The 27,045-nt window shown below is 44.3% G+C and overlaps 1 protein-coding gene across 1 annotated transcript in view; it reads right to left on the bottom strand.

Moving 5' to 3' along the window:
• WNT11 (Wnt family member 11) overlaps positions 1 to 22,941 on the bottom strand; it is a 67,965-nt gene extending 45,024 nt beyond the window's left edge. Inside the window, exons 1-2 of the mRNA XM_058185982.1 lie at positions 22,185 to 22,941; positions 7,401 to 7,619 (exon numbers count right to left, since the gene is read on the bottom strand). Coding sequence (XP_058041965.1) covers positions 7,401 to 7,486 — 86 coding nt within the window. The 5' untranslated portion in view covers positions 7,487 to 7,619; positions 22,185 to 22,941. The remainder of the gene's footprint in view (positions 1 to 7,400; positions 7,620 to 22,184) is intronic.
• Positions 22,942 to 27,045: the final 4,104 nt, after the last annotated feature.

Here is a 27,045-nt window from a genome sequence, read left to right as displayed (position 1 = left end):
CTGTGTTGGCTTTTTTGGCAGTTGCTGCATAGTGGCTCCTATTTAAATGGTTGTCCACTAAGACTCCAAGATCCCTAAATGCAATGCAATGGTTTAGGAAAAATAATAAAATAGGTTTGTTTTTCTGTGTCATATAATATTCGTAGGTATATGCATAATTTTGTATTTATTTATTTATTTTGTCATGTTTATGCAGTGTATATTGGAGGTGGAGACCCTTTGGGGTCTTAGTTAGTTCTAGGTTGTTTCTCTCCTTGATGAGTTTCCACCCATTGCTTCTTGTTCTACCCTCAGGTGCTTTGAAAGATAGCTGAACTTCTTCTTTGGGGCAGCCCCTCAAATATTGGAAGACTGCTATCATGTCTCCTCTAGTCCTTCTCTTCATTAGTAAAGTAAAGATTGATGGTGACTTTAGTCTGTCATTTGCACCTCTATAACTGTTTGGTTCGGTTCTGCAACCCAACAAGACAGACACAGACTTCAGAGGATAATTAGAACGGCAGAAAAAATAATTGCTACCAACCTGCCTTCCATTGAGGACCTGTATACTGCACGAATCAAGAAGAGGGCCGTGAAAATATTAACAGTTCCCTCACATCCTGGCCATAAATTGTTTCAACTCCTACCCTCAAAACGACGCTATAGAGCACTGCACACCAGAACAACTAGACACAAGAACAGTTTTTTCCCGAAGGCCATCACTCTGCTAAACAAATAATTCCCTCAACACTGTCAAACTATTTACTGAATCTGCACTACTATTAATCTTCTCATCGTTCCCATCATCAATCTCTTTCCACTTATGAGTGTATGACTGTAACTTTGTTGCTGGCAATCCTTATGATTTATATTGATATTGATTGGTTCCTGATTGCTTATTTGTACCCTATGACTATCATTAAGTGTTGTAGCTTAGAATTCTTGATGAACGTATCTTTTCTTTTTATGTACACTGAGAGCTTGTGCACCAAGACAAATTCCTTGTGTGTCCAATCACACTTGGCCAATAAAAAATTCTATTCTATTCTATTAAACAAGACATACCCAGTTCCTGCAACTGTTCTCCATATTCCTCAACTTACGACCACAATCAAGCCCAACATTTCCAGTGAGACAATTGTTAAGTGAGTTTTGCCTTTGTGACGACTCTTCTTGCCAGCGTTGCTAAGCGAATCACTGCCGTTGTTAAGTTAGTCAGACAATTGTTCAATGAATCCGGCTTGCCCCCACTGACTTCACTGGTCAGAAGGTCGCAAAAGGAGATCACATGAAACACACACACACACACACACCGGGGGACTCTGCGACCGTCATAAATATGAATCAATGGCCGAGTGTCTGAATTTTGATCACGTGACCATGGGGGGGGGATGCTGCCTGCAAGGGTCGTAAGTGTGAAAAACCGGTCGTAATTTCCTTCTTTTTCAGAGCTGTTGTAACTTTGAACGGCCACTAAACGAATGGTTTAGGACAGCGGTCAGCAACCTGTGGCTCTGGAGCCGCATGTGGCTCTTTTACCCCTCTGCTGCGGCTCCCTGTCGCTCAAAATAGGCGTCACAACTGCCTATGGCAGGGGGGCAGAGATCGGCCCCGAGACCCCTCACGTGTGGGGTGCCTCAGGGGTCGATTCTCTCGCCTCTCCTGTTCAACATCAACATGAAGCCGCTGGGTGAGGTCATCAGTGGTTTTGGGGTGAGTTACCAACTGTACGCTGATGATACGCAGCTGTACTTTTCCACCCCAGGCCACCCCAACGAAGCTATCGAAGTGCTGTCCCGGTGTTTGGAAGCCGTACGGGTCTGGATGGGGAGGAACAGGCTCAAGCTCAATCCCTCCAAGACAGAGTGGCTGTGGATGCCAGCACCCCGATACAGTCAGCTGCAGCCGCGGCTGACTGTTGGGGGCGAGTCATTGGCCCCGATGGAAAGGGTGCGCAACTTGGGCGTTCTCCTGGATGGGCGGTTGTCGTTTGAAGATTACCTGACGACCGTCTCCAGGAGAGCTTTTTATCAGGTTCGCCTGATCCGCCAGTTGCGCCCCTTCCTTGACCGGGATGCCCTATGCATGGTCACTCATGCTCTTGTTACCTCTCGCTTGGATTACTGCAATGCTCTCTACATGGGGCTCCCCTTGAAGAGCACCCGGAGGCTCCAGTTAGTCCAGAATGCAGCTGCGCGGATGATAGAGGGAGCGGTTCGGAGCTCCCATGTAACACCCATCCTGCGCAGATTGCACTGGCTACCTGTTGTCTCCCGGGTGCGCTTCAAGGTATTGGTTACCACCTTTAAAGCGCTCCATGGCTTAGGACCGGGATACCTACGGGACCGTCTACTGCCATCTTGTATCTCCCAGCGACCTGTGCGTTCTCACAGAGAGGGACTCCTCAGGGTGCCGTCAGCCAAGCAGTGTCGACTGGTGGCTCCCAGGGGAAGGGCCTTCTCTGTGGGGGCTCCCACCCTGTGGAACGAACTTCCCCCTGGATTGCGACAACTACCAGACCTTCGGACCTTTCGCCGCGAACTTAAGACATATTTATTCCGTCACGCAGGACTGGCTTGAATTTTAATTTTTAGTTGATTTTATGGGTTTTAATTTTTATTAATTTTATAGGGTTTGACTGTATTTTAAAATTGGCCAAATTTAATAAGTTTTTTAATGTCTGTTTTTAGTATTGTATGTGTTTTTTCATTGTATTTTATCTTGGCTGTAAACCGCCCTGAGTCCTTCGGTAGAAGGACAGTATACAAATTAAAATATTATTATTATTATTATTATTGTTGTTGTTGTTGTTGTTATTGTTGTTGTTGTTGTTGTTGTTGTTGTTGTTATTATTATTATTATTATTATTATTATTATTATTATTATTATTATTATTATTATTATGTGCAACACCAACCCGGCACGCCATTTATTGAGCTTTTCAACCCCCAGTAGGCTAATTGTGGATAAATCCAAGAAAAGAAAAATTTCAGAAGGAAACAGAACTTTTAATTCAACTACATATGCTCGTTCTGTAGGCCGCTCAAGAAATAGTCAGGCACGGGGAAAGGTTTTGTGGCTCCCGGTGTTTTCTTTTCTGTGGCAAATGGATCCAAATGGCTCTTTGAGTGTTAAAGGTTGCAGACCAGGGGTGAAAATGTTCCTGGTTTGGACCGGTTCGGCCGAGCCGGTAGCGATGGGGCTCGAGGCTCCGCCCACCCACCCACCCGGTCGACATTACTTCCTGGTTTTAACCAGGAAGTGACCCGTTGGGGGTTGAATGACGATTTGCCAGGGGTCGCCTGAAACCATCAGAAATATGGGAAGTATACTTGCGAGTCGAAGAATCGCGCTCCAATGGTTGACTCCACAAGCCGGCTGCAGGCTCTTCAAATCGCTAGCCGAATTCGGCTTCAGGCGCGATGAATTAAAAAAGAGAGAAATCTTTGCTCTGATGTCTCCCTCTCAAGCCAGCTGCAATCACTCCCAATCGCTAGCCTAATCTGGCTTCAGGCGCCATAAACTTAATAGGGGAGGAGTCTCCGCTTTAATGCCTCCGTCCTCAAGGCAATCGCAGGCAGTTCAGATCGCTAGCCAATACGGCTTCAGGTGCGATCAATTCAAAACGAAAATAATTTTACGGTTGGGGTCGCCACATCGTGGGGAATTGTATTAAAGGGGTCGCAGCACTATAAAGGTTGAGAACCACTGACGTAAGTAGGTTTCACCCCTGTTTCAGATCCCTGATTTAGGACGACCTGAAAACACCAGCACTCCCAAAAAGCCGAATTAAAAAGTCCCAGGCTGAAGATCAGCTACATCAGGAGTGCTGAGTTTATTCCTAAATGGGACGGAAGTTTTTGCAGAAATATTTCTTGAAGCTATTCCTTGTTATTATTATTTTTTCTTTTTAAAAAAGTGGCGGGGGAGGGATGATTTCTGCAACGGAAATGGACATTTTTGGAGGGTTTAAAGCCAGGCGCCAATTCCAGCACCTCCTTCCTTCTCCACGTGGGGTGCTTGTTGTTGCAGAGGGCGCCCCCTACTGGTCTGTGGGAAAACTCCTTCTCCATGCCTTGGTTGGGGTTTTCTCTCCCCCAGGCCCACCGAAGTCCTAAAAAGCACTGAGAGGGGGGAGCCTGAGCCGAAAATCGAATTAAATTCAGTGGGGTTTGCTTATAGGAAGAACAGAAGTGGGAAATTTTAGATGGGCGCCTGCGCGGTTTTTCGTGCATTTCTGTATTTATTCAATGCATTGCAACGTATTCATTGTTATACTGTTTTCTTTCTTCCGATTCTTTCTTTCCTTACCTATCTACCTCCAGCTTTCTCCCTCCCTCCCTCCCTCTTTCTTTCTTTCCTTTCTTTCTTCTTTTTCCCTCCCTCTTTCTTTCTCCCTTCCCCTTTCTTTCTTTCTCTCCCTCCCTCCCTCTTTCTTTTTTCTTTCTTTCTGTCTTTCTTTCTCTTTCTTTCTTTCTTTCTTTCTCTCCCTCCTTCTTTCTTTCTTTCTTTCTCTTTCTCCCTTTCTTTGTTCATTCTTTCTCTTTCTCTCTCTCTCTCTCTTCTCTCTTTCTCCTCTTTCTTTCTTTCTCCCTCCCTCCCTCCCTCCCTATTTCTTTCTTTCTCCCTCCATCCCTCTCTCTTTTTTCTTTCTCCCTCTTTCTTTCTTTCTCCCTCCCTCCCTCCTTCTTTCTTTCTCTCCCTCCCTCTTTCTTTCTTTCTTTCTCCCTCTTTCTTTCTTTCTCTCTCTTCTCTTTCTCCTTCCTCTTTCTTTCTTTCTTTCTCCTCCCTCCCTATCTCTTTCTTTCTCCCTCCTTCTTTCTTTCTTTCTTTCTTTCTTTTTTTCTTTCTCTCTCTCTCTTTCTTTCTCCTCTTTCTTTCTTTCTTTCTTTCTTTCTCTCCCTCCTCCCTCTTTCTCCCTTTCTTTCTTTCTTTCTCCCTCCCTCCCTCCTTCTTTCCTTCTTTCTTTCTCTCTCTCCCTCCCTCCCTCTTTCTTTTCCTCTCTCTCTCTCTCTCTCTCTCTCTCTCTCTCTCTTTCTCCCCGCCCCCCAGTTCTAAATGAAACTTTTGTCGAAAACTGGAAGCAATTTGCCATTTTTCAGCAAAAATGTAATTCGCAGTGAAATTACTTCCAGGACGCTGCAAGTCATTATAAATGCAGGTTGCTTGTTTAGTGCCCAACATACAAACAGGCGACCATGGGGCTCAGATTATGGCCCTTGCAACTTTGGAACTGGATCGCAAGTATCTTTTGTGTGTGTGTGGGCAGGATCTGTTGTAATTTCGAACTGTCACAAATTTGAGGACTGCCTATAATGAGCTAAAGTGAGGACAACCAGAACATCTGCTTATGGCCACGCAAACCAGAGCAGGAGTCTCTCTCTTTTTTTTAATCCAATAGTAAAAGGATAGATTGCTAACCAACACGAAATATTTCCCGAACATTTTTGCAGCTAACGTCCCCCAGAAGAGAAAGGTTTTTCATAATATGATAAATTACCCCAAAGCACGCAGGGGAGAAATCTGACCCACCTGTAATCACCCACAGGGGTGGGATGAACAAATCTGCCAAATCTAATTTTGCTCAGGTTTTCTTTCCTTAGCCTTAAATTTACATCGTTGTAGAACAAGAAGAAGAAGTCCACCTAACTTTAGAGTTCAGTCTTGTCTTGTCTTGTCTTTCTTTCTTTTTCTTCCTCCCTCCCTTCTTTCTCTCTCTTTCCTTCCTTCATTCCTTCCTTCCCTCCTTCCCACTTTCTTTCTTCTTTCTCTCTTTCCTTCCTTCCTTCTTTCCTTCCCTCCCTCCCTCCCTTCTCTCTCTCTCTCTTTCTTTCCTCCCTCCCTCCCTCCGTCCCTTCCTTCTTTTCCCTTTCCTTTCCTTTCCTTTCCTTTCCTTTCCTTTCCTTTCCTTTCCTTTCCTTTCCTTTCCTTTCCTTTCCTTTCCTTTCTCTCTCTCTCTGTCAAAAATGAATTCAGTTGGTATTTTAGCTTATGATTGATAAATGTTATACCCTGCATTTTGTTCTGGGAAGTCTCGGGGGGGGGGGTTTGGGGGGGAGAAGAAGGAGGGAGGGGGAACAGGGAAGGGGGGGAACAATGGTTTAAAAATTTGTTCTTTGTAAAACTTTTTCAATTAAAAAAAAATGAATTCAGTTTTGTGCCCCGAATTTGAGTGTTTTCCCAAAGATAATGCTTTCTGACATAACTTTACCCAAACGTTCTGTTGGAAGAAATCCTACAGTTCATTTTTATATGTTTTCCACCTAATGCATTTTAATTCAGGGTTTTTTTTCTCCCCCATTCAGGTTGGTTTTGCATTACAAAATTGAGAAAAGACCGTAACCAGATACAGCTAGTCCTCGACTTATGACCAGAACTGAGCCTAAAATGGGCCGCGGTGTGGCTCAGGCTGTAAGAAGCCTGTTATTAAAACACAGCTGCCTGCAATTACTGCAGGTTCTAGTCCCACCAGGCCCAAGGTTGACTCAGCCTTCCATCCTTTATAAGGTAGGTAAAATGAGGACCCAGATTGTTGGGGGGGCAATAAGTTGACTTTGTAAATATACAAATAGAATGAGACTATTGCCTTACACACTGTAAGCCGCCCTGAGTCTTCGGAGAAGGGCGGGATATAAATGTAAACAAACAACAACAACAAAAAAGTTAGTCACAAGGTTGTGAAGCTTCCCCGTTGACTTTGCTTGTCAGAAGGTCACAAAACATGACCCCAGGATATTGCAACCGTCATAAATACGAATCAGTTGCCAATTGTCCGGATTTTGGTCACATGAACATGGGGATGCTGGAACGGTCGTAAGTGTGAAAAACGGCCATAAGTCGTTTTTTTCACCGATGTTGTAACTTTGAACAGTCACTAAACGAATGATTGTAAGTCAAGGACTGACTGTAATTGACTTTGTCTTCCACTATAAAGCAATTTATAGTGGAAGACAAAGGGACGCAGTGGCTTAGTGGGTAAGACGCTGAGCTTGTCGATCGAAAGGTCGGCAGTTCAGCGGTTCGAATCCCCAGTGCCGCCTAACGGGGTGAGCTCCCGTGACTTGTCCCAGCTTCTGCCAACCTAGCAGTTCGAAAGCATGTAAAAAAATGCAAGTAGAAAAAATAGGGACCACCTTTGGTGGGGAGGTCACAGCGTTCCTTGCGCCTTTGTGTTGAGTCATGCCGGCCACATGACCACGGAGACGTCTTCGGACAGCGCTGGCTCTTCGGCTTTGAAACGGAGATGAGCACCGCCCCCTAGAGTCGGGAACGACTAGCATGTATGTGCCAGGGGAACCTTTACCGTTACCTTATAAAGCAATTCCTGCGCATCCGAATAGATCTTGGCTTTTTTTTGTTTTAGTTTTTATACAGCTGTTATTTGAAAGAGGAGATGGAGGAAGAAAAGAAAAAAGACTTACAACCATTTGATTCCGTTGCACGTCCCGTTTTGCAAGACAAAAGCCAGGAAAAAGGCGATTAAAACTTGTCGCTTCACCATCATCATCCTTCTTGGACCCCGGGAGTCCCGCCAATCGATTTCGGACAGAGGAAAAAACAAAGGCCTTGTGGTCTCTTATTTGTCCGCAGGCCAGCAGATTCCTGGTTTTATCCTGAGGTGTTTTCCTCCAGGCATCAACCTAAAGTGGAAGAGGAGAAACAGAGAAAGGGGTCACGATAAACTCCTTCCCCTCAAAAAAGGTCTGGTTTGAAGGAGGGTAGCAACTCCTCCCTCATCCAGGTGCCTTCATGCTTTCAGCTACAACCACCTGGATTGTATATCATGAAAACTCATTCGTACTTCCTTCTGCTCCTTCCTTTCCTCCCTCCCTCCCTCCCTTCCTCTTTCTTTCTTTCTTTCTTTCTTTCTTTCTTTCTTTCTTTCTTTCTTTCTTTCTTTCTTTCCTAACTTCCTTCCTTCCTTCCTTCCATCCATCACCCCTATTGCAGACCTCTGGCTTAGGACTACCCAAAAACACCAGCACTCCCAAAAAGCCGGATTAAAAGCCTGAAGATCAGCTACATCAGGATTGCTGAGTTTATTCCTAAATGGGACGGAAGATTAAAACTTGTCGCTTCACCATCATCATCCCTCCCTCTTTCTTTCTTTCTTTCTTTCTTTCTTTCTTTCTTTCTTTCTTTCTTTCTTTCTTTCTTTCTTTCTTTCTTTCTTTCTTTCTTTCCTAACTTCCTTCCTTCCATCCATCCATCCATCCTTTATTGCTTATTTGTACCCTATGACTATCTTTATTGCAATACTCTCTACATGGGGCTACCCTTGAAGTGCACTCGGAGGCTTCAGTTAGTTCAGAATGCAGCTGCGCGGGTGATTGAGGGAGCCACACGAGGCTCCCATGTAACACCGCTCCTGCGCAGACTGCACTGGCTACCTGTGGTCTTTCGGGTGCGCTTCAAGGTGTTGGTTACCACCTTTAAAGTGCTCCATGGTTTAGGGCCCAGGTACTTACGGGACCGCCTGCTGTTACCTTATGCCTCCCACCGACCCGTACGCTCACACAGAGAGGGTCTTCTCAGGGTGCCGTCCGCCAATCAATGTCAGCTGGCGGCCCCCAGGGGAAGGTCCTTCTCTGTGGGGGCTCCTACCCTCTGGAACGAACTTCCCCCCCCCCCCGGCTTATGTCAATTGCCTGACCTTCGGACCTTCCGCCATGAGCTGAAAACGCACTTATTATCTCAAGCGGGACTGGCTTAAATTTTTAAATATTATTGTAACTGGGGTTACAATTTTATGAATTTTAAGGGTTTTAAATTTAATTACTTTAAATTTTGGCCATCTATAGAATATGTTTTTTAATACTTTGTTTTAATTGTATATTGTATTGTTTTTTATAATTGGCTGTACACCGCCCTGAGTCCTTCGGGAGAAGGGCGGTATAAAAATCTAATAAATAAAATAAATAAATAAATAAATCTTTAAGTGTTGTAAGTATTGTACCTTGATGAAGGTATCTTTTCATTTATGTACACTGAGAGCATATGCACCAAGACAAATTCCTTGTGTATCCAATCACACTTGGCCAATAAAAAAATCTGTTATATTCTATTCTATTCTATTCTATTCTATTCCCATTATTCTATTCTATTCTATTCTATTCTATTCTATTCTATTCTATTCCATTCCATTCCATTCCATTCCATTCCATTCCATTCCATTAATTCTATTCTATTCTATTCTATTCTATTCTATTCTATTCTATTCTATTCTATTCTATTCTATTCTATTCTATTCTATTCTATTCTATTCCATTCCATTCCATTCCATTCCATTCCATTCCATTAATTCTATTCTATTCTATTCTATTCTATTCTATTCTATTCTATTCCTTCCTTCCTTCCTTCCTTCCTTCCTTCCTTCCTTCCTTCCTTCCTTCCTTCCTTCCTTCCTACCTACAGACTGTATGACTTAACTTTGTTGCTTGTATCCTTACAGTTTATATTGATATTGATTGTTTCCTGATTGCTTATTTGTTCCCTATGACTATCACTAAGTGTTGTACCTTATGATTCTTGATGAACCAATCTTTTCTTTTTATGTACACTGAGAGCGTATGCACCAATGACAAATTCCTTGTGTGTCCAATCACACTTGGCCAATAAAAAAATCTGTTCTATTCTATTTCTTTTTCTTCTTTCTTCCTTTATTTATCTCTTTCTTCTTTCCATCTTCTCTTTCCCTTTCTTTCTTTCTCTGTCATTTCTTTGTTTTTTCCTTCCTTCCTTCCATCTTCTTTTTCTAACTTCTTTCTTTCTCCTTCCTTCTCCTTCCCCCTCTTTTTTCTCTGTTTTTCTTCCTTCCTTCTTCCATTCTTCCATTCATTCTTTCTTTCTTTCCTTCTTTCTCTTTCTCCTTCCTTCCTTCCCTCCTTCCTTTCTGTTCATTCTTTCCTTCTTTCTTTTTTTCTCTCTCTCCTTCCTTCCTTCTTTCCTTCCTTTAATCTTCCTTTTCTAAGTTTCTTTCCTCTCTCTCTCTCTCTCTCTCTCTCTCTATCTCTCTCTCTCTATCTCTCTCTATCTCTTTCTGCAAGAAACCCACCTAGCTCAGAAAGCACCAAAGACCTCCACAGTTCAACCCTGAGCTACAAATATTCTCTTCTATGGGTACAAATTACAGTTGGCCACAGAACCCAACCTTTAAAAATGCCACTCCAGGAAAAGAGCAATATGATAGTGGAGAAGATCTGCGTTTGCAATCCCCCCCGCCCCGCCCCCACTCACCCCCCTGCCATGTCCCCTTTCTTCAGAAAGCCAATCTAAGCAAGCAGAGATAAGTCCTGCCCTAGCAAAGCTTTTATCCGTTTTTTTCATCCTGTCTCCTGTCTGTTCCAGCAGCTGATGTATCTCAATGGCTTTTATCTCGGCCTTAAATAAGTCCACTTCAAAACTTCATGCTTTAATCCTGCAGTGTTCGTGGCTTGGACCGAGATGGACTGTTTCAGAAATCACTTGTTATCTCTCTGCTAATTTGGGCTTCTGAACAGCAAGGGCTACTGTTGGAGGAGGAGGAGGAGGAGGAGGAAGAGGAAGAGGAAGAAGATGATGGGGAGGAGGAGAAGGAGGAGAAGAAGAGAGATGAAGGAGAAGGGAATAAGAAGGAGGAGGAGGAGGGGTGGAGGAGGAGGAGGAGGAGGAGGAGGAGAAGAAGATAGGGAGGGGAGAAGGAGGGGAGGGGAGAACAAGAAAAAGAGATGAAGGAGAAGGGAATAAGAAGGAGAAGGAGGAGGGGCAGGAGAAGGGGTGGTGGAGGAGGAGGAGGAGGAGAAGAAGATAGGGAGGGGGAGAAGGAGAAGGAGGAGGAGAAGGAGACAGAGAAGGAGAATAAGAAGGAGACGGAGAAGGAAGAGAAGGAGAGAAGGAGGAGGGACAGGGAAAGGGAGGAGGAGAAGAAGAAAAGAAGAGTGGGAGGAGGAGAAGAAGAAGGAGAAAAAGGAGAAGGAGAAGAAGAAGAAGAAGAGAAGGAGGAGTGGCAGGGGAAGGGGAGGAGGGGGGAGGAGGAGGAGAAGAAGAAGGAGATGAAAGAGAAGGAGAATAAGATGGAGACAGAGAAGAAGGAGAAGGAGAGAAGGAGGAGGGGCAGGGGAGGAAGAGGAGGAGAAGAAGAGGAGGAGGAGGAGGAGGAAGAGGAGGAGGAGGAGGACCACCAGTAGCAAAGATATGTAAAAGCCACCACTGACTATAACCCATTAGTTAACATTCTCTCTACACACTGCACATGCTGGTTGAGATTTTATTTATCTATTTATTTATTTATTTATTTTGTCAACCACAACAATATATATAAGTATAAGCATGAAATAACCACACAAAATGAATACAACCAAAAGGAACATTAGGACAGGAACGGTAGGCACGCTGGTGCTCTTATGCACGCCCCTTATGGATAGATGGTTGAACTCCAATTCTTGGAACCAATGCAGGAATCAAGACTACTGTTACTTATCATAAAGTCAGGATAAAAAAAACACTAATAAATAAATAATAATCCTGTAATAAGCTGCAAACCTCCACCTGACCACTAGAGGGCAACTCAGAGTAGAAAAAAAAGGCTTGCTCTGTGCTGCTGCCATCTGTCGGCCCTATTTAGTTTTACAGTCCGGATATCATTATAGTCCAACACCCGTCTCTCATTTCAATCCGCAACCTCAGCTGATAGCGCAGTCTGAATTTAACCTCATGGAACCAGAACAGACGAGGTCACACATCCTGCTAAACCTTCCTTGACCGGGATGCCTTATGCACGGTCACTCACGCTCTTGTCACTTCTCGTCTGGATTATTGCAATGCTCTCTACATGGGGCTACCCCTGAAGTGCACTCGGAGGCTTCAGTTAGTCCAGAATGCAGCTGCGCGGGTGATTGAGGGAGCCACACGTGGCTCCCATGTAACACCTCTCCTGCACAGTCTGCACTGGCTACCTGTGGTCTTTCGGGTGCGCTTCAAGGTGTTGGTTACCACCTTTAAAGCGCTCCATGGCTTAGAGCCCAGGTACTTACGGGACCGCCTGCTGTTACCTTACGCCTCCCACCGACCCGTACGCTCACACAGAGAGGGTCTTCTCAGGGTGCCGTCCGCCAAGCAATGTTGGCTGGCGGCCCCCAGGGGAAGGGCCTTCTCTGTCGGAGCACCTACCCTCTGGAACGAACTTCCCCCTGGTTTGCGTCAATTACCTGACCTTCGGACCTTTCGCCGTGAATTGAAAACGTACTTGTTTATTCAAGCGGGACTGGCTTAATTTTTTAATATTCTAAATTTTTTACATTTTTTAAATTTTAATAATTTTAATTGGTGTATTTTATTTATGGGTCAAATTTGACGGTTTTAATTTTCGGCCATTTATAGAATACGTTATTTGAACTGCGGTTTTAATTTGTATATTGTACTGTTTTAAATCTGGCTGTACACCGCCCTGAGTCCTTCGGGAGAAGGGTGGTATAAAAATCTAAATAATAAATAAATAAATAAATAAACAAACAAACAAACAAACAAACAAACAAACAAACCAGAGCGGGCTGCCTACTGATATCAACGAAATCATGCCGTTGTTGTTCTGTGCATGCGGGACCTTAGATGATGGTTTAACCCCATGCGTGAACCCGGTTTGGTCATAGCTCTGCCGCCGAGGTTTCTGACAAAAGTAGCTTATTAATAGAAAACCTTATTGTGACTTGGTGCTTCTTGTGACATTTTCCTCTGGGTTTTTTTGCAAGGTGTTTTTTTGCATGCATGCAAGACGAAAGGGGGGGGCTGGGGGCTTGGAGGGGTGGGGGGATGAGGGTGGACAGGAGATTAAACAAAGAAAACTTTCCAAGCAGACTTGCAAATCCACAGTCTGCTCCCCCAGGTCCTGTTTACATAGTAGGATCAAGGGCATTTCTCTCCTTTTCAAAGAATTCAGGAGTGCTTTGTCTTAATGTGGGTTTTTGTTTTTTGCGACATAGCTGTGTGATTTGGCATGAAGGGTGGAGCAGAAACTAGACGGGGGGGGGGGGGTGGGTGGGAGGGGGGATCCAGTGAGGGTGATCTGTTTCTCTCTCAAGGGATCTACTCCACGGATAATAACCACCACTTTAAATCAAGAGTAAAAATTTTTTTAACGGAGTACATTTAACAGTAGCAGAGTTGCAGAAGGGACCTTGGAGGTCATTTAGTCCAACCCGGCTGCCCACGCCAGAAAACAAACCTGTACTAGGGATTTGACCTTTCTGATCGACAAAGCTCAGTGTCTTAGCCACTGAGTCACCTCGTCAGGCTAAAATCACCGAAAGTAAATTTCAGGAGAAGATTGAAATATCCCAGAATAAATCTTTGTATTTAAGTTTGTTTAGTTTAAGAAGCGGAGGAGTGGGGTGGGGGGGGAGAACGCTTAAGCCCCCAAGGTGAATCTTTCGTTTTAAATTCATTTTAAAAATGGCTTTCATCCCTGACTTGTATACTGCACGAATCAAGAAGAGGGCCGTGAAAATATTTGCAGATCCCTCGCATCCTGGACATAAACTGTTTCAACTCCTACCCTCAAAACGACGCTATAGAGCACTGCACACCAGAACAACTAGACACAAGAGGAGTTTTTTCCCGAAGGCCATCACTCTGCTAAACAAATAATTCCCTCAACACTGTCAGACTATTTACTGAATCTGCACTACTATTAACCTTCTCATAGTTCCCATCACCAATCTCTTTCCACTTATGACTGTATGACTATAACTTGTTGCTGGCAATCCTTATGATTTATATTGATATATTGACCATCAATTGTGTTGTAAATGTTGTACCTTGATGAAGGTATCTTTTCTTTTATGTGCACTGAGAGCATCTGCACCAAGACAAATTCCTTGTGTGTCCAATCACACTTGGCCAATACAAAATTCTATTCTATTCTATTCAATGCTGTAGATCTTGGGACAATTTAAATGTCGGTTTGCCATTGCTTTTTTCTTAGAGCTGAGTGGCGGTGGCCGGCCCCAAGTCTTCCAGCTGGCTTTGTGCCCAAGGAAGGATTGCAAACTCACCGTTTCCTGGCTTCTAGCCTGGAGCTTATAACTTACAGGTAGTCCTCAACTTACGACCACAAACGAGCCCCAAACTTCGGTTGCTAAGCGAGACATTTCTTAAGTGACTTTTGCCACATTTTACCAACTTTCTTGGTTCAGGGAATCGCTGCGGTTGTTAAGTAAGTCGCATGGTCGTTCAGTGAATCTGGCTTCCCCATTGGCTTTGCTTTGTGAGAAGGTCGCCAAAGGGGAATCACGTCACCCCCGGGACACTGCAACCGACATAAGTACATGCCAGTTGCCAAGCCTCTAAATTTTGATCACGTGACCATACGAAGGCTGCCACGGTCGTAAGTGTGAAAAACGGCCATAAATTCCCTTTTTTTCAGTGCCAGCGTCACTCTGACTGGTCGCTAAACAAATAGTTGTTAAATCGAGGACGCCTCTGTATCTAATTTGGTTTTCGGATGCTAAATAATTATTAAACCATGGCCAATTAATTCAGAAGCTCATTGTTGTTGAGTTGAGATCGGCCATGAAAATCTGCACCAATATATTAATCTTCATATAGCAATATATTCATATACAGGCAGTCCTCAACGTACGGCCACCACTGGAACAAGAAACTCGGTCGTTCAGTGAGTGGCATCCAATTTTATGACTTTTTTCCTTTTTTTAATAGTTGAGCTAGCAAACCTTTAAACCTTCCTTAGGTTCAACTTCAATCAACCCTGCCGATTTTTTTTAGCGGCTGACCCAAAATTTGGGTAAAAAAAGGAAGATTTTTCACATCGTTTTTTTACAACAGAGGGAAAACCCAAGTCAATACACCCCAGCCTAAAAGTGTGAACTCTTTGCGTCTCCTTTACACAATGTTTACTCAGCCCTCTCCCTTATCTTCAAACGGCAAATTTCTAGGGAGATCAAAAGGGTTTGTTCCCTGTGTTTAATCCAGCTTCCCCTAAGGGTCAGACCAGATTAACAGAGTTGGGAGGGATCTTACAGGTCATCTAGTCCAACCCCTGCCCATGCAGGAGACCCTACACCATTTCTGACAGATAGCAGTCCAATCTCTTCTAGAAAGCTTCCAGGGATGAAGCTCCCACAACTTCTGAAGGCAACTTCTGTTCCGTCAATTGATTGTTCTCACTGTCAGAAAATTCCTCCTTATTTCTAGGTTGAATCTCTCCCTTGATCAGCTTCCATCCATTATTCCTTGTCTGGCCTTCGGGTGCCTTGGAAAATTTATTTATTTATTTATTTATTTATTTATTTATTTATTTATTTATTTATTTATTTATTTTATTTTATTTTATTTTGTCACAACAATATATGTAGGTATCATACAAAAAGATTATATAGTATATAAACACATATATGAGTAAATATAAGGAGGTATAAGCATATATATATATATAGGAAGAAAAAAAGAAAAACAATAGGACAGGAACGGTAGGCACGTTTGTGCGCTTATGCACGCCCCTTATGGTCCTCTTAGGAATGGGGTGAGGTCCATAGTAGACAGTTTTTGGTTAAAGCTTTTAGGATTATGGGAAGAGACCACAGAGTCAGGTAAAGTATTCCAAGCACTGATGATTCTGTTACAGAAGTCATATTTTCTGCAATCTAGTCATATTTTCTGCAATCTATAGCTTGACCCCCTTCTTCTCTGTGGCAGCCCCTCAAATATTGGAAGATGCTATTATGTCTCCCCTGGTCCTTCTCTTCCCTAGACTAGCCATGCCCAGTTCCTGCAACCGTTCTCCGTATGTTTTAGCCTCCAGTCCCCTCATCATCCTGGTTGTTCTTCTCTGCGCTTTTTCTAGAGTCTCAATATCGTTTTTTATAGTGCGGTGACCAAAACTGGATGCAGTACTCTAGGTGTGGTCTTACCAGGGCATTATAGAGTGGTATTAGTACCTCCCTTGATCTTGATTGTATCCCTCTGTTATTTTAAACTCCCCGATTTAAATACCCAGAGTTAAGCTTTCTTGCCCTCCACCACCACCACCCCTTTAACGCAAACTGCGATGTTTCCCATGGATGGGTGTTACACAGATACAAATCAACGTTCAGAGGTCTGGATTGAAAAGCTTGTCGGAGTCGCCTGGAAAAACTTGTTTTTGTTCACCCAGTCACAAAAAACCAGTTGGCCTTCCCAGGAATGGAAAGACGGGTCTGTCTCCTTTTGCATTTATAACAGTTAGTCACTGGCGATGAAATGCATAAATAGGACCTTCCATGTAAAATGTATTTTCTCTCTCTCTCTCTCTCTCTCTCTCTCTCTCTCTCTCTCTCTCTCTCTACATACAAATACCCACGAAAACCTCAGAAAACACACACACACAGAGACACACACACACACACACGTGTGTGTAAAATTGGAAGTGTCTTGGCAACGTTTCGACGAAGTCTCATTCATCATCTTCAGGCTGGTGTTATCAGCTTCGTACTCCTAGAAGCATGAAACTGATGACACCAGCTTATATATATATATATATATATATATATATATATATATATATATATATATATATATATATATATATAGGTCTTTGGTTATTCGGGTTTTCTCCCACGTAAAAATGGAAGTGTCTTGGCGACGTTTCGACGAAGTCTCATTCGTCATCTTCAGGCTTCAGCTTCGTGCTTCTGGGAGCAGTGTGTGATTGCAGCTGTTCCTTCCTTTTTAACTGCTAGTGGGGGTTTGAACTGATTGGGTGGGGGCTTGGCTGTGCTCTGATTGGATGGGGGTTTTTTGGTGCTCTGATTGGCTGGGGGTGTGTCCTGTTTGGGTGGGGGCTTGGTTGTGCTCAGATTAGTCAGAGTTGGAGGCGGATTTGAGCTGGTGAGCTGCATTGCTGTTGTTTGGCTTCGTGGTCGTGGTCATGCTACATCTTCAAGATCATGAAAGATCTTCAAGATCATGAAACGTCTGCAAGAAAACCACCAAGCTCAGAGACCTACATATATACCTCAGAAAACAAATATATATATATATATATATATATATATATATATATATATATATATATATATATATATATATATATATATATATGTACGTCTCTGAGCTTGGTGGTTTTCTTGCAGACGTTTCATGATCAAACTAAGTAACATAATTAGTGTAAGAAGGAGAAAGGGAGGAGGAGGAGGAGGAGGAGGAGGAGGAGGAGGAGGAGGAGGAGGAGGAGGAGGAGGAGGAGGAGGAGGGGGATGGGATCCTTGGTGCTCTCTGAGCTAGGTGGTTTTCTTGCAGACATTTCATGACCCAACGAGGTAACATCATCAGTATAAGAAGGAGAAAGGGAGGAGGAGGAGGAGGAGGAGGAGGACGTCAACAACTGTGGGGTCCTTTGTGCTATCTGAGCCTGGTTGTTTTCTTGCAGATGTTTCGTTACCAAAGTAGATAACATCATCAGTTCTAGAAGAGAGTAGCGTTTGTACAGCAGGGAGAGCCATTCCCATTCCCTCTTAACACTGATGATGTTACCTAGTTTGGTCATGAAATGTCTGCAAGAAAACTTCCAAGTTCAGAGAGCACCACGCAGCCCAAAGAAGGCCAGCAGCAAAGCAGATAGACTCAGGTACACTGGCAATGAGTTAGAAATATTAGAAGACCCGAAGGATTAAGTTGGCCACAGATCATCCTGGAGAAACAATGTCTATGTGGTCACTTAACAGTCAACACTGATTTGATGTCATACCGTATAATCAATCAATCCTTCAATCAATCAATACAGGTAGTCCTCGACTTACAACTTACAAACGAGCCCAAAATTTCTGTCGCTAAGCAGGGCAAACGCTAAGTGAATTTCATCCCATCTTACGACCTTTCTTGGCACCGTGGTTAAGTCAGTCGCTGCAGTTGTTAAGTGAGTCACACGGTTGTTAAGTGAACCCGGCTTCCCTCATTGACTTTGCTCGTCAGAAAGTCACAAAAGGGGATCGCGTGACACACACACACACACCCCGGGACACTGCGACCGTCATAAATATGAGTCAGTCGCCGAGCGGCTGAATTTTGATCATGTGACCACGGGGATGTTGCAACGGTCGTAAGTGTGAAAAGCGGCACTAAGTCGCTTTTTTCAGTCCTGTTGTAACTTTGAACGGTCGTTAAATGAATGGTTGTAGGCTGTAGTCCTCGACTTACAACCGTTCGTTTAAAGAATGTTGAAAGTTACGACAGTGCTGGGGGAAAAAGAGACTTACAAGTTGTTCTCACACAACCGTCGCAACAACCCACATGGGCATCGGATCAGAATTTACAGTAGTGGCCCAAATTGTGGAAACCTTTTGGGAAAAGTGTATTTTCTAAAACTAGCTAATAACACCACTTTTTTTTTTTTTTGGGAGTAGTACCAAAAAATTATACATCAATGGAAAGATAATTGAATCAAAGAATCTAATACAATAACTTTGATGGAGGATTTGCTATTAGAAGAGCAGTGACAGTATAAAGAAGAAAAGGGAAACACGTAGAAAAAACGAGATATACAAAAATTATCCCCATGTCAGTTAATACTTAGTTGGGTAACCTTTCGCATGAATTACGGCCTTACAAGGTCTTCCCATGGAGCGAACCAAGTCTTTGAGTTCTGCAGCTGTTCTAATGTGAAACCAAGATTGAAGGATGGCTTCTATGAACTGGTTTTTATTGCTCGGTCACTTCTGACTAACCAGTTTCTTTAATTGACTCCACAGATTTTCCATTGGGTTAAGGTCTGGGCTATTCCCAGGCCATTCTAGCAGTAGAATAGGATTATCCTGAAACTCCCCCCCCCCAAAAAAAGTGGTGTTATTAGAATAGAAGAATAGAATTTTTTATTGGCCAAGTGTGATTGGACACACAAGGAATTTGTTTTGGTGCAGATGCTCTCAGTGTACATAAAAGAAAAGATACGTTCATCAAGGTACAACATTTACAACACAATTGATGATCAATATATCAATATAAATCATAAGGATTGCCAGCAACAAGTTATAGTCATACAGTCATAAGTGGAAAGAGATACACTTTTCCCAAAAGGTTTCCACAATTCTGGCCACTATTTTAAACTAGTTTTGGAAGATGGGTTTGTTCGAACCGCCTGGGCTAGTTGCTTCCCTTAAGATGGGCTTGATTCAGGATCGCCCAGCCAGAGTCACCTTGTAAAGCAGACAGGTGGCATAAAAATTTAATAAATAAATAAATTCAGATTACGAAGCGGGTGATAGGAGCACAGCCAAAGAATGATTCTTCTCTGCCTCCTTAAAAAACTTTTAAAAAAAAAATAACTTAAAAAACATTTTTTTAAAAAGAAATCGAAAACGTTTAACTCTGAATGTTTTCCTTTTTCTTATATACCGTTTTAGAGTTTGATGTTTCATTGTGCGCTGCCTAGAGTCCCTTGAGGCTCAAAAATGTGAAAGAAAGAAAGAAAGAAAGAAAGAAAGAAAGAAAGAAAGAAAGAAGGAAGGAAGGAAGGAAGGAAGGAAGGAAGGAAGGAAGGAAGAAGAGAGACAGGAAAGGAAGGAAGGAAGGAAGGAAGGAAGGAAGGAAGGAAGGAAGGAAGGAAGGAAGGAAGGAAGAAAGAAAGGAGACAGGGAAGGAGGAAAGGAAGGAAGGAAGGAAGAAAAAAAGAGACCGAAGGAGGGAAGGAAGGAAAGAAGGAAGGAAGGAGAGGGAGAAAGAGAAGGAAAGGAAGAAAAAAGAAAGAAAAAAGAGACAGGGAAGGAGGGAAGGAATGAATGAAGGAAGGAAGGAAGGAAGTTAGGAACTTAGGGAAGAAAGAAAGAAAGAAAGAAAGAGAAAGAAAGAAAGAAAGAAAGAAAGAAAAGAAAGAAAGAAAGAAAGAAAAAGAGACAGGGAAGGAGGAAAGGAAGGAAGGAAGGAAGGAAGAAAAAGAGACTGAAGGAGGGAAGGAAGGAAAGAAGGAAGGAAGGAAAGGAAGAAAAAGAGACAGGGAAGGAGGAAAGGAAGAAAAAGAGACAGGGAAGGAGGGAAGGAATGAATGAAGGAAGGAAGGAAGGAAGTTAGGAACATAGGGAAGAAAAAAAGAAAGAAAGAAAGAGAAAGAAAGAAAGAAAGAAAGAAAGAAAGAAAAGGGAGACAGGGAAGGAGGGAAGGAAGGAAGAAAAAAGGGAAAGAAAAAAGAGAGACAGAAGGAGGGAAGGAAGGGAGGGAGGGAGAAAGAGAAGGAAAACAAAGGAAGGAAGGAAGGAAAGAAAGAAAGAAAGAAAGAAAGAAAGAAAGAAAGAAAGAAAGAAAGAAAGAAAGAAAGAAGAGAGTCAGGGAAGGAAGGAAGGAAGGAAAGAAAGAAAGAAAGAAAGAGAAAGAAAGAAAAGAAAAGAAAAGAAAAGAAAAGAAAAGAAAAGAAAAGAAAAGAAATGAAATGTTGGCAAACCCCTCGTCCCCCAATAACTTTTTGGAGCCATAAAGTGATGGATTTTGGAAAGTTTCCCAAATAATAGGAAAGGGTGGGGATGGGGATTTTTCAATAGCACCCTATTACCGTTTCCCCCCCCCCTTCAATAGATGCCGTTCTTCAACATGTGCAAGCACGCACACTTATTTATTACTTATTCCACATTTTTCCTGCCGCCCACCTCCCCTATAAGGCCACCGGCCGGCTCACAGGGGAGCAAAAGACCAGCCAAAAAGAGGAGAAAAAAAAAGGAATTGAAATATTTAAAAAAAATATGCAAAGCAAAATGTTAAGATTTAGATTTATAGGAGTGGAGCTTTCTCGCTATCTTGTCAAATGCCTCTTCGGCACACAACCCCGGGGGGGGGGGCGGGGGGGGGCTTCCCACGTTTTTCTGGGACCACGGAGAACCGGCACTCGGGGTCTCTTCCCTGCGCTTTGCAGCCTTGCTGGCTTTCCCACGGACGCCTCTGGCCGGCCCCACTCGTGGACTTCGCATCTCTTTTTCCCCCCTAGCTTGCCTTCAGAAATCGTGGAATTTTTTTAACAAGAGTCGCTTCTTAATTAATCAATTAATTAGACAGTCTAATATTGTCTAGGTTCTCCTGCTTCAGCAGGGGGTTGCACTAGAAGACCCCCCCCAAATCCAATCCAGCTCTGTCCTTTCCCTTTCCCTTTTCCTATCTTCTTCTCTTCTCTTCTCTTCTCTTCTCTTCTCTTCTCTTCTCTTCTTTCCTTTTCCCCTTTCCTTTCCTCCCTTCGATCCCTCTTCCCCAGCCCTCCTTCCTTCCTTCCTTCTTCCCTCATCCTTTCCTTCTTTCCCTTTCCCTCCCTCTTTCCTTCCTTCCTCCTTCTCTTCCCTTCCCTTCTTTCCTTTCCTTTCCTTTCCTTTCCCTGTTCCTCCCTCTCTCCCTCCTTTTCTTTCCTTTCCTTTCTCTCTTCTTCCTTCCTTCCTTCCTCCCTCCCTCCCTCCCTCCCTCCTTTTTCTTTTCCTTTCTCCTTTCTCTCTTCTTTCTCCTTTCCTGTCCTTTCCTTCTTTCCTTCCTTCCTCCCTCTCCCTCCCTCCCTCCCTCCTTTTCTTTCCTTTCCTTTCTCTCTTCTTCCTTCCTTCCTTCCTTCCTCCCTCCCTCCCTCCCTCCCTCCCTCCTTTCTTTTCTTTTCCTTTCTCCTTTCTCTCTTCTTTCTCCTTTCCTTTCCTTTCCTTTCCTACTCTACTCTACTCTACTCTACTCTACTCTACTCTACTCTACTCTACTCTACTCTACTCTACTCTACTCTACTCTACTCTACACTTTATATTGAATCTATTGAGCAGGGGGCTGGACTAGAAGACCTCCAACGGCCCTTTCCAGCTCTATTCTATTCTAATTCCAAAGGGTCCTGCTGCCGCCTTGTCCTGGTTATCCACACACACACACACCCGACCTCCTCCTGCCCAAGAGACACCCTCCCCACAAACTTATCTCCGAGCTGCGCTAGAGAGAAAACGGACTTTTTCCAGCCGGGCCGCCCGCGTCGCTGCAAACTCAGCTCGGCTCTTTCTCTCGTCCGGATTCTGCAGGGTTTGAGCGCGCTCCTCACCCGTGGGAGACCCACGTTTTCTTGGGGTTTTTTGGGGGGTTTTAAAGGGAAAAACAACAACAACCACCAACACTTTGGGGAGGGGGCGCTGGATTGGTAGATTTCAGCCCCGTCTTGTCCCCCCGCGATCCTCGGTACCCCAAATTTTAATAGTTTACAAAAAAGAAAAACAAGCCCAGGAAAATTAACGGGTCTTTGTGCTTACCTTTTTGGTAGCTTTTCTTTTCTCTTCTTTTCTTCCTTTCTCCTTTCTTTCTTTCCTTCCTTTCTTCCTCTCCTCCCTCCTGTCTCTCCCTTCCTTCTCCCTTCCTCCTTCCCTTCCTCCCTTATCCTTCCTTCCTCCCTTATCCTTCCTTCCTTCCTATCCTGCCTCCTTCCTTCCTTCCTTCCTTCCTTCCTTCCTTCCTTCCTTCCTTCCTTCCTTCCTTCTCCTTTCAAACAGAAGAAGAAACTTTCTCTCCCACCGCCTTTCTCCTTCTCCTTCTCCTTCTCTTTCTCTTCCTCCTCCTGGTCCACCTTCTCCCTCTCCAGCCGGCACCTTCGGAGTGGGACGGTGGGTTCGCCCGGGGAGGGGGGCTCGCTTGGCGGAAGGTCCGACGGAGCCAAAGACTCTGGAAGGGCAAAACTGCAGCTGGGAAGAGGCTGGAAGGGAAAGCGGCTGGTGGGTGTGGAGGAGATTCAGGCAAAGCCTCCCCCCAGTGGAAGAAGAAGGACTGGGGTTGACTAAGACGAGGCTCCCGGGGACGGTCCGGGAGCGCAGCCTCCGGCCAGCGGCTCTCTAGTCTTTCCCCCGCGGGCTCCGGGAGCCTGTTTTATACGCCTTCCTCTCGGGCTTGGAAAGCGGAGCGGGTGTGATGTCAGTCTGGATTAGCATAAGAAAAAGGCTCCCGAACAGGACGGCTCGCCTGGTCGATCTGTTCTGCAGGAGAAGGGAGAAAAGAAAGAAGGGAAGAGGAGGTGGAGGAGGAGGGAGTGGAGGAGGGAGAAGTGCGGGAGGAAAGAGGGAGGAGGAGGAGGAGGAGGAGGAGAGAGAGAGAGAGAGAGAAGAGGAGAAGCAAGATCCAGAGAATGTAGAAGAAGGAGGGAGAAGAGGGAGAGAAGGAAGGAAGGAAGGAAGGAAGGAAGATATATAGGAGGTGGATGGAAGGAAGAGGAAGAGAGAAGGGAAGGAGAAGGAAGAAGAAGGAGGAAGGAAGAGGAGAGAGAGAAGCAAGATCCAGAGAATGTAGAAGAAGGAGGGAGAAGAGGGAGAGAAGGAAGGAAGGAAGAAAGAAAGGAAGGAAGGAAGGAAAGATATATAGGAGGTGGGTGGATGGAAAGGAAGAGGAAGAGAGAAGGGGAAGGAGAAGGAAGAAGAGGTGGAAGGAGAAGAGGAAGAGGAAAAGGAGGAAAAAAGAAGAGGAAGATGAGAAAGTGGTGGAGGAGAAGCAAGATCCAGAGAATCTAGAAGAAGGAAGGAGAAGAGGAAGAGGAGGAGGAGAAAGGAAGGAAGGAAAGAAGGAAGGATATCTAGGAGGTGGATGGAAAAGAAGAGGAAAAGAGAAGGGGAAGGAGAAGGAGAAGGAAGAAGAGGTGGAAGGAGAAGAGGAAGAGGAGAAAGAAAACAGGAGGAACAGGAGAAAGAGAGAGAAAGAGAGAAGAGGAGAAGCAGGATCCAGAGAAAGAGAAGAGAAGGAATGGAGAAGAAAGAGAGAGAAGAGGAAGAAGAGGGGAAGGAAGGAAAGAATATATAGGAGGTGGATGGAAAGGAAGAGGAAGAGAGAAGAGGAAGAGGAGACGGAGGAGGGAAAGAGAAGAGGAGAAAGTGGTGGAGGAAAGAAAACAGGAGGAGGAGGAGGAAAAAGAGAGATGTTGAGATTTTGGAAAAACTGCAGAGAAGAGCAACTAAGAGGATTAAAGGCCTGGAGGCTAAAACATATGAAGAACAGTAGCTGGAACTGGACCTGGCTAGTCTAGTGAACAGAAGGACCAGGGGAGACATGATACCCGTCTTCCAATATTTGAGGGGCTGCCCCAAAGAAGAGGGAGTCAAGCTATTCTCCAGAGCACCTGAGGGTAGGACAAGACGCAACGGATAGAAACTCATCAAGGAGAGAAACAATGTGGAACTAAGAGGAAAAACTTCCTAACAGTGAGAACAATGAACCAGTGGAACTACTTGCCACCAGAAATTGTGGGTGCTGCATCACAGGGGAGTTCTAAGGAGAGACTGAACAGTCACTTGTCTGAAATGGTATAGGGCTAACTTTTTCCGGAGTGAGTGCCCAAAGCACGCGCACATGCACGCACCAGAACCCCCAAAATCCAATGCGTGCATGTGCCCCGCTCCCTCCACTCATGTGTGCCTGCCACCCATACACACACACACCGTCCGGTCTCTTGCACATGTGTGTGCGTCCCCTGCATGCCCTCCCCACCCATGCGCGGCAGAGACCTGAAGACCAGCTGGCCGGCGGGAGTTGTGCGCGCATGCGCAGCATAGCTGAACTGGGGCACATCTGCCATAGGTTTGCCATCATGGGTATAGGGTCTCCTTCTTCTGCCGCGGAGATTGGACGCTACGTTTTTTTCTGCCAAATGGCCAGAGGTCCAGAGCTTCTTTCAGGCTTTATTATTATTTTTTTATTATTATTATTTATTGAATTTCTAGACCGCCCTTCTCCCGAAGGACTCAGGGCGGTGTACAGCCAGGCTAAAAAACATACACAATATACAATTTAAAAAACTAAATTAAGAAACTTATTACACAATTGGCCGAGAAATTAAAATATTTAAAATCTAAAAACCCCAATTTAAAACATAAAAAGAATTTAAAATTTAAAAACTAAACAGTTTAAAAAGTTTAAACTAGCCCCGCGTGAATAAACAAATATGTTTTCAATTCACGGCGAAAGGTCCGAAGGTCAGGTATTTGGCGTAAACCAGGGGGAAGTTCGTTCCAAAGAGTAGGAGCCCCCACAGAGAAAGATCTTCCCCTGGGGGCCGCCAGCCGACATTGTTTGGCGGATGGCACCCTGAGAAGTCCCTCTCTGTGTGAGCGTACGGGACAGTGGGAGGCATGAGGCAACAGCAGGCGGTCCCGTAAGTACCCAGGCCCCAAGCCATGGAACGCTTTGAAGGTGGTAACCAGAACCTTGAAATGCACACGAAAGGCAACAGGTAGCCAGTGCAGTCTGTGCAGGAGAGGTGTCACATAGGAGCTACGTGGAACTCCCTCTATCACCCGCGCAGCTGCATTCTGGACCAACTGAAGCCTCCGAGTGCATCTCAAGGGGAGCCCCATGTAGAGAGCATTGCAATAATCCAGGCGAGAGGTAACGAGAGCATGAGTGACTGTGCATAAGGCATCCCGATCAAGGAAGGGGCGCAACTGGCGAACCAGGCGAACCTGGTGAAAGGCTCTCCTGGAGACGGCCATCAAATGATCTTCAAACGACAGCCGTGCATCCAGGAGAACACCCAAGTTGCGCACCCTTTCCCTTGGGGCCACTAACTCGCCCCCAATAGTCAGCTGCGGCTGCAGCTGACTGTACCAGGGTGCCGGCATCCACAGCCACTCCGTCTTGGAGGGATTGAGCTTGAGCCTGTTCCTCCCCATCCAGACCCGTACGGCCTCCAAACACCGGGACAGCACTTCGACAGCTTCGTTGGGGTGGGCCAGGGTGGAAAAGTACAGCTGAGTGTCATCAGCGTACAGCTGATATCTCACCCCGAAGCCACTGATGATCTCACCCAACGGCTTCATATAGATGTTTAGAAGGAGCGCTCCTCTCAAGCCTCCAGAAACTTTTCTGGGACTTCTCCGGGCGGGGGGAGGGGGGGAGGGGGCTCAACTTCAGCCCAAATGCTCACCTCTCCCTCTTCGCCCGAGGGAGAGATTTTTCAAGCCGCCGGACAGCTGATTTGTGCTGTCCTGGTGGCTCTACGGAGTCACAGGGTTAGCGGTCTGAAAAAGACCACCGTCAACGAAGCGGAGACAACCAGAAGTCCAGTATAGGGTGTCCTTCTTGAGCAGGAGGAGGCTGGACTAGAAGACCTCTAAGGTCCTTTCCAGCTCTATTCTGATTCAAAAGATTTAAGGCCCCAGCAACGGGGTAGGGATCCGAGGGATCCATTTGGGGAGGACCGCAAGGGGTTTCTGCAACGTGTGGGTTTAAAAAAGAAAAAAAGAAAAAAGTCAAAATGGCAACCATAGAACAGCCGTTGGCGCGCCATCTGATTTATTTATTTTTTTTAATTTTTTAAAGACATGCAAACAAAAACATCTTTCGTTCGAATTTCAATACAATGTGTCGGTGCGTGGATTACATTTTTTGTGCAAAAACAATTATCTATCATTAGCTTAGTTAATCATCCATTTTATCATCTAACGATAATCAAATAATTTAATCAATTAATTTCTGGAACAATATTTCTTATCATCCTATTTTATCCGTCATTTCAAAAGAATTATATCATTCGTATCAGTTCATTTTCATCAATGATTTTTAACGTATTAAAAACTAAAGTCTTCTTTGTCGTAATTTCTTTTCCAACCATTGGTAAAATAAATCCCATACTTTATAAAATCGCTTAGCTTCCTGTTCCCTAATTTCAAAGGTCAATTTACTCATTTCTGCACAGTCCATTATTTTTCCACTAATTTCATCTTGCGATGGCAACTTGTCATTTTTCCAGTTCCTTGCAAATACAATTCTAGCTGCTGTTATTGCATTCACGATCAAATACCTCGGTTCTCTAGAATAGGTTTCAGGTATAATTCCCAATAGAAAAAGTTCTGATTTAAAGTCTATATGTTTCTTTATCATTTTCTCCAACCATGTACATATTTATGTACATATATATGTACATAACCATTTACATATTGGAAAAAAGAACCCAAACACTAAGTACAAGCTTGATGGACATTACCTTAATGATGACCCGCACCCTGTAAAAGACCTTGGAGTTTTCATATCAAATGATCTAAGTGCCAAAGCCCACTGCAACTACATCACAAAAAAGGCTCTAAGAGTTGTAAACCTAATGTGGCCTAGCTTCTTTTCCAAAAACTCTACACTACTAAC

This window comes from Ahaetulla prasina, chromosome 5, assembly GCF_028640845.1.
Source record: "Ahaetulla prasina isolate Xishuangbanna chromosome 5, ASM2864084v1, whole genome shotgun sequence".
In the NCBI taxonomy this organism is placed as follows: Eukaryota; Metazoa; Chordata; class Lepidosauria; order Squamata; family Colubridae; genus Ahaetulla; species Ahaetulla prasina.
The sequence above is the reverse complement of the archived record's forward strand: the minus strand, read 5'-3'. Positions and strand labels throughout refer to the sequence as shown.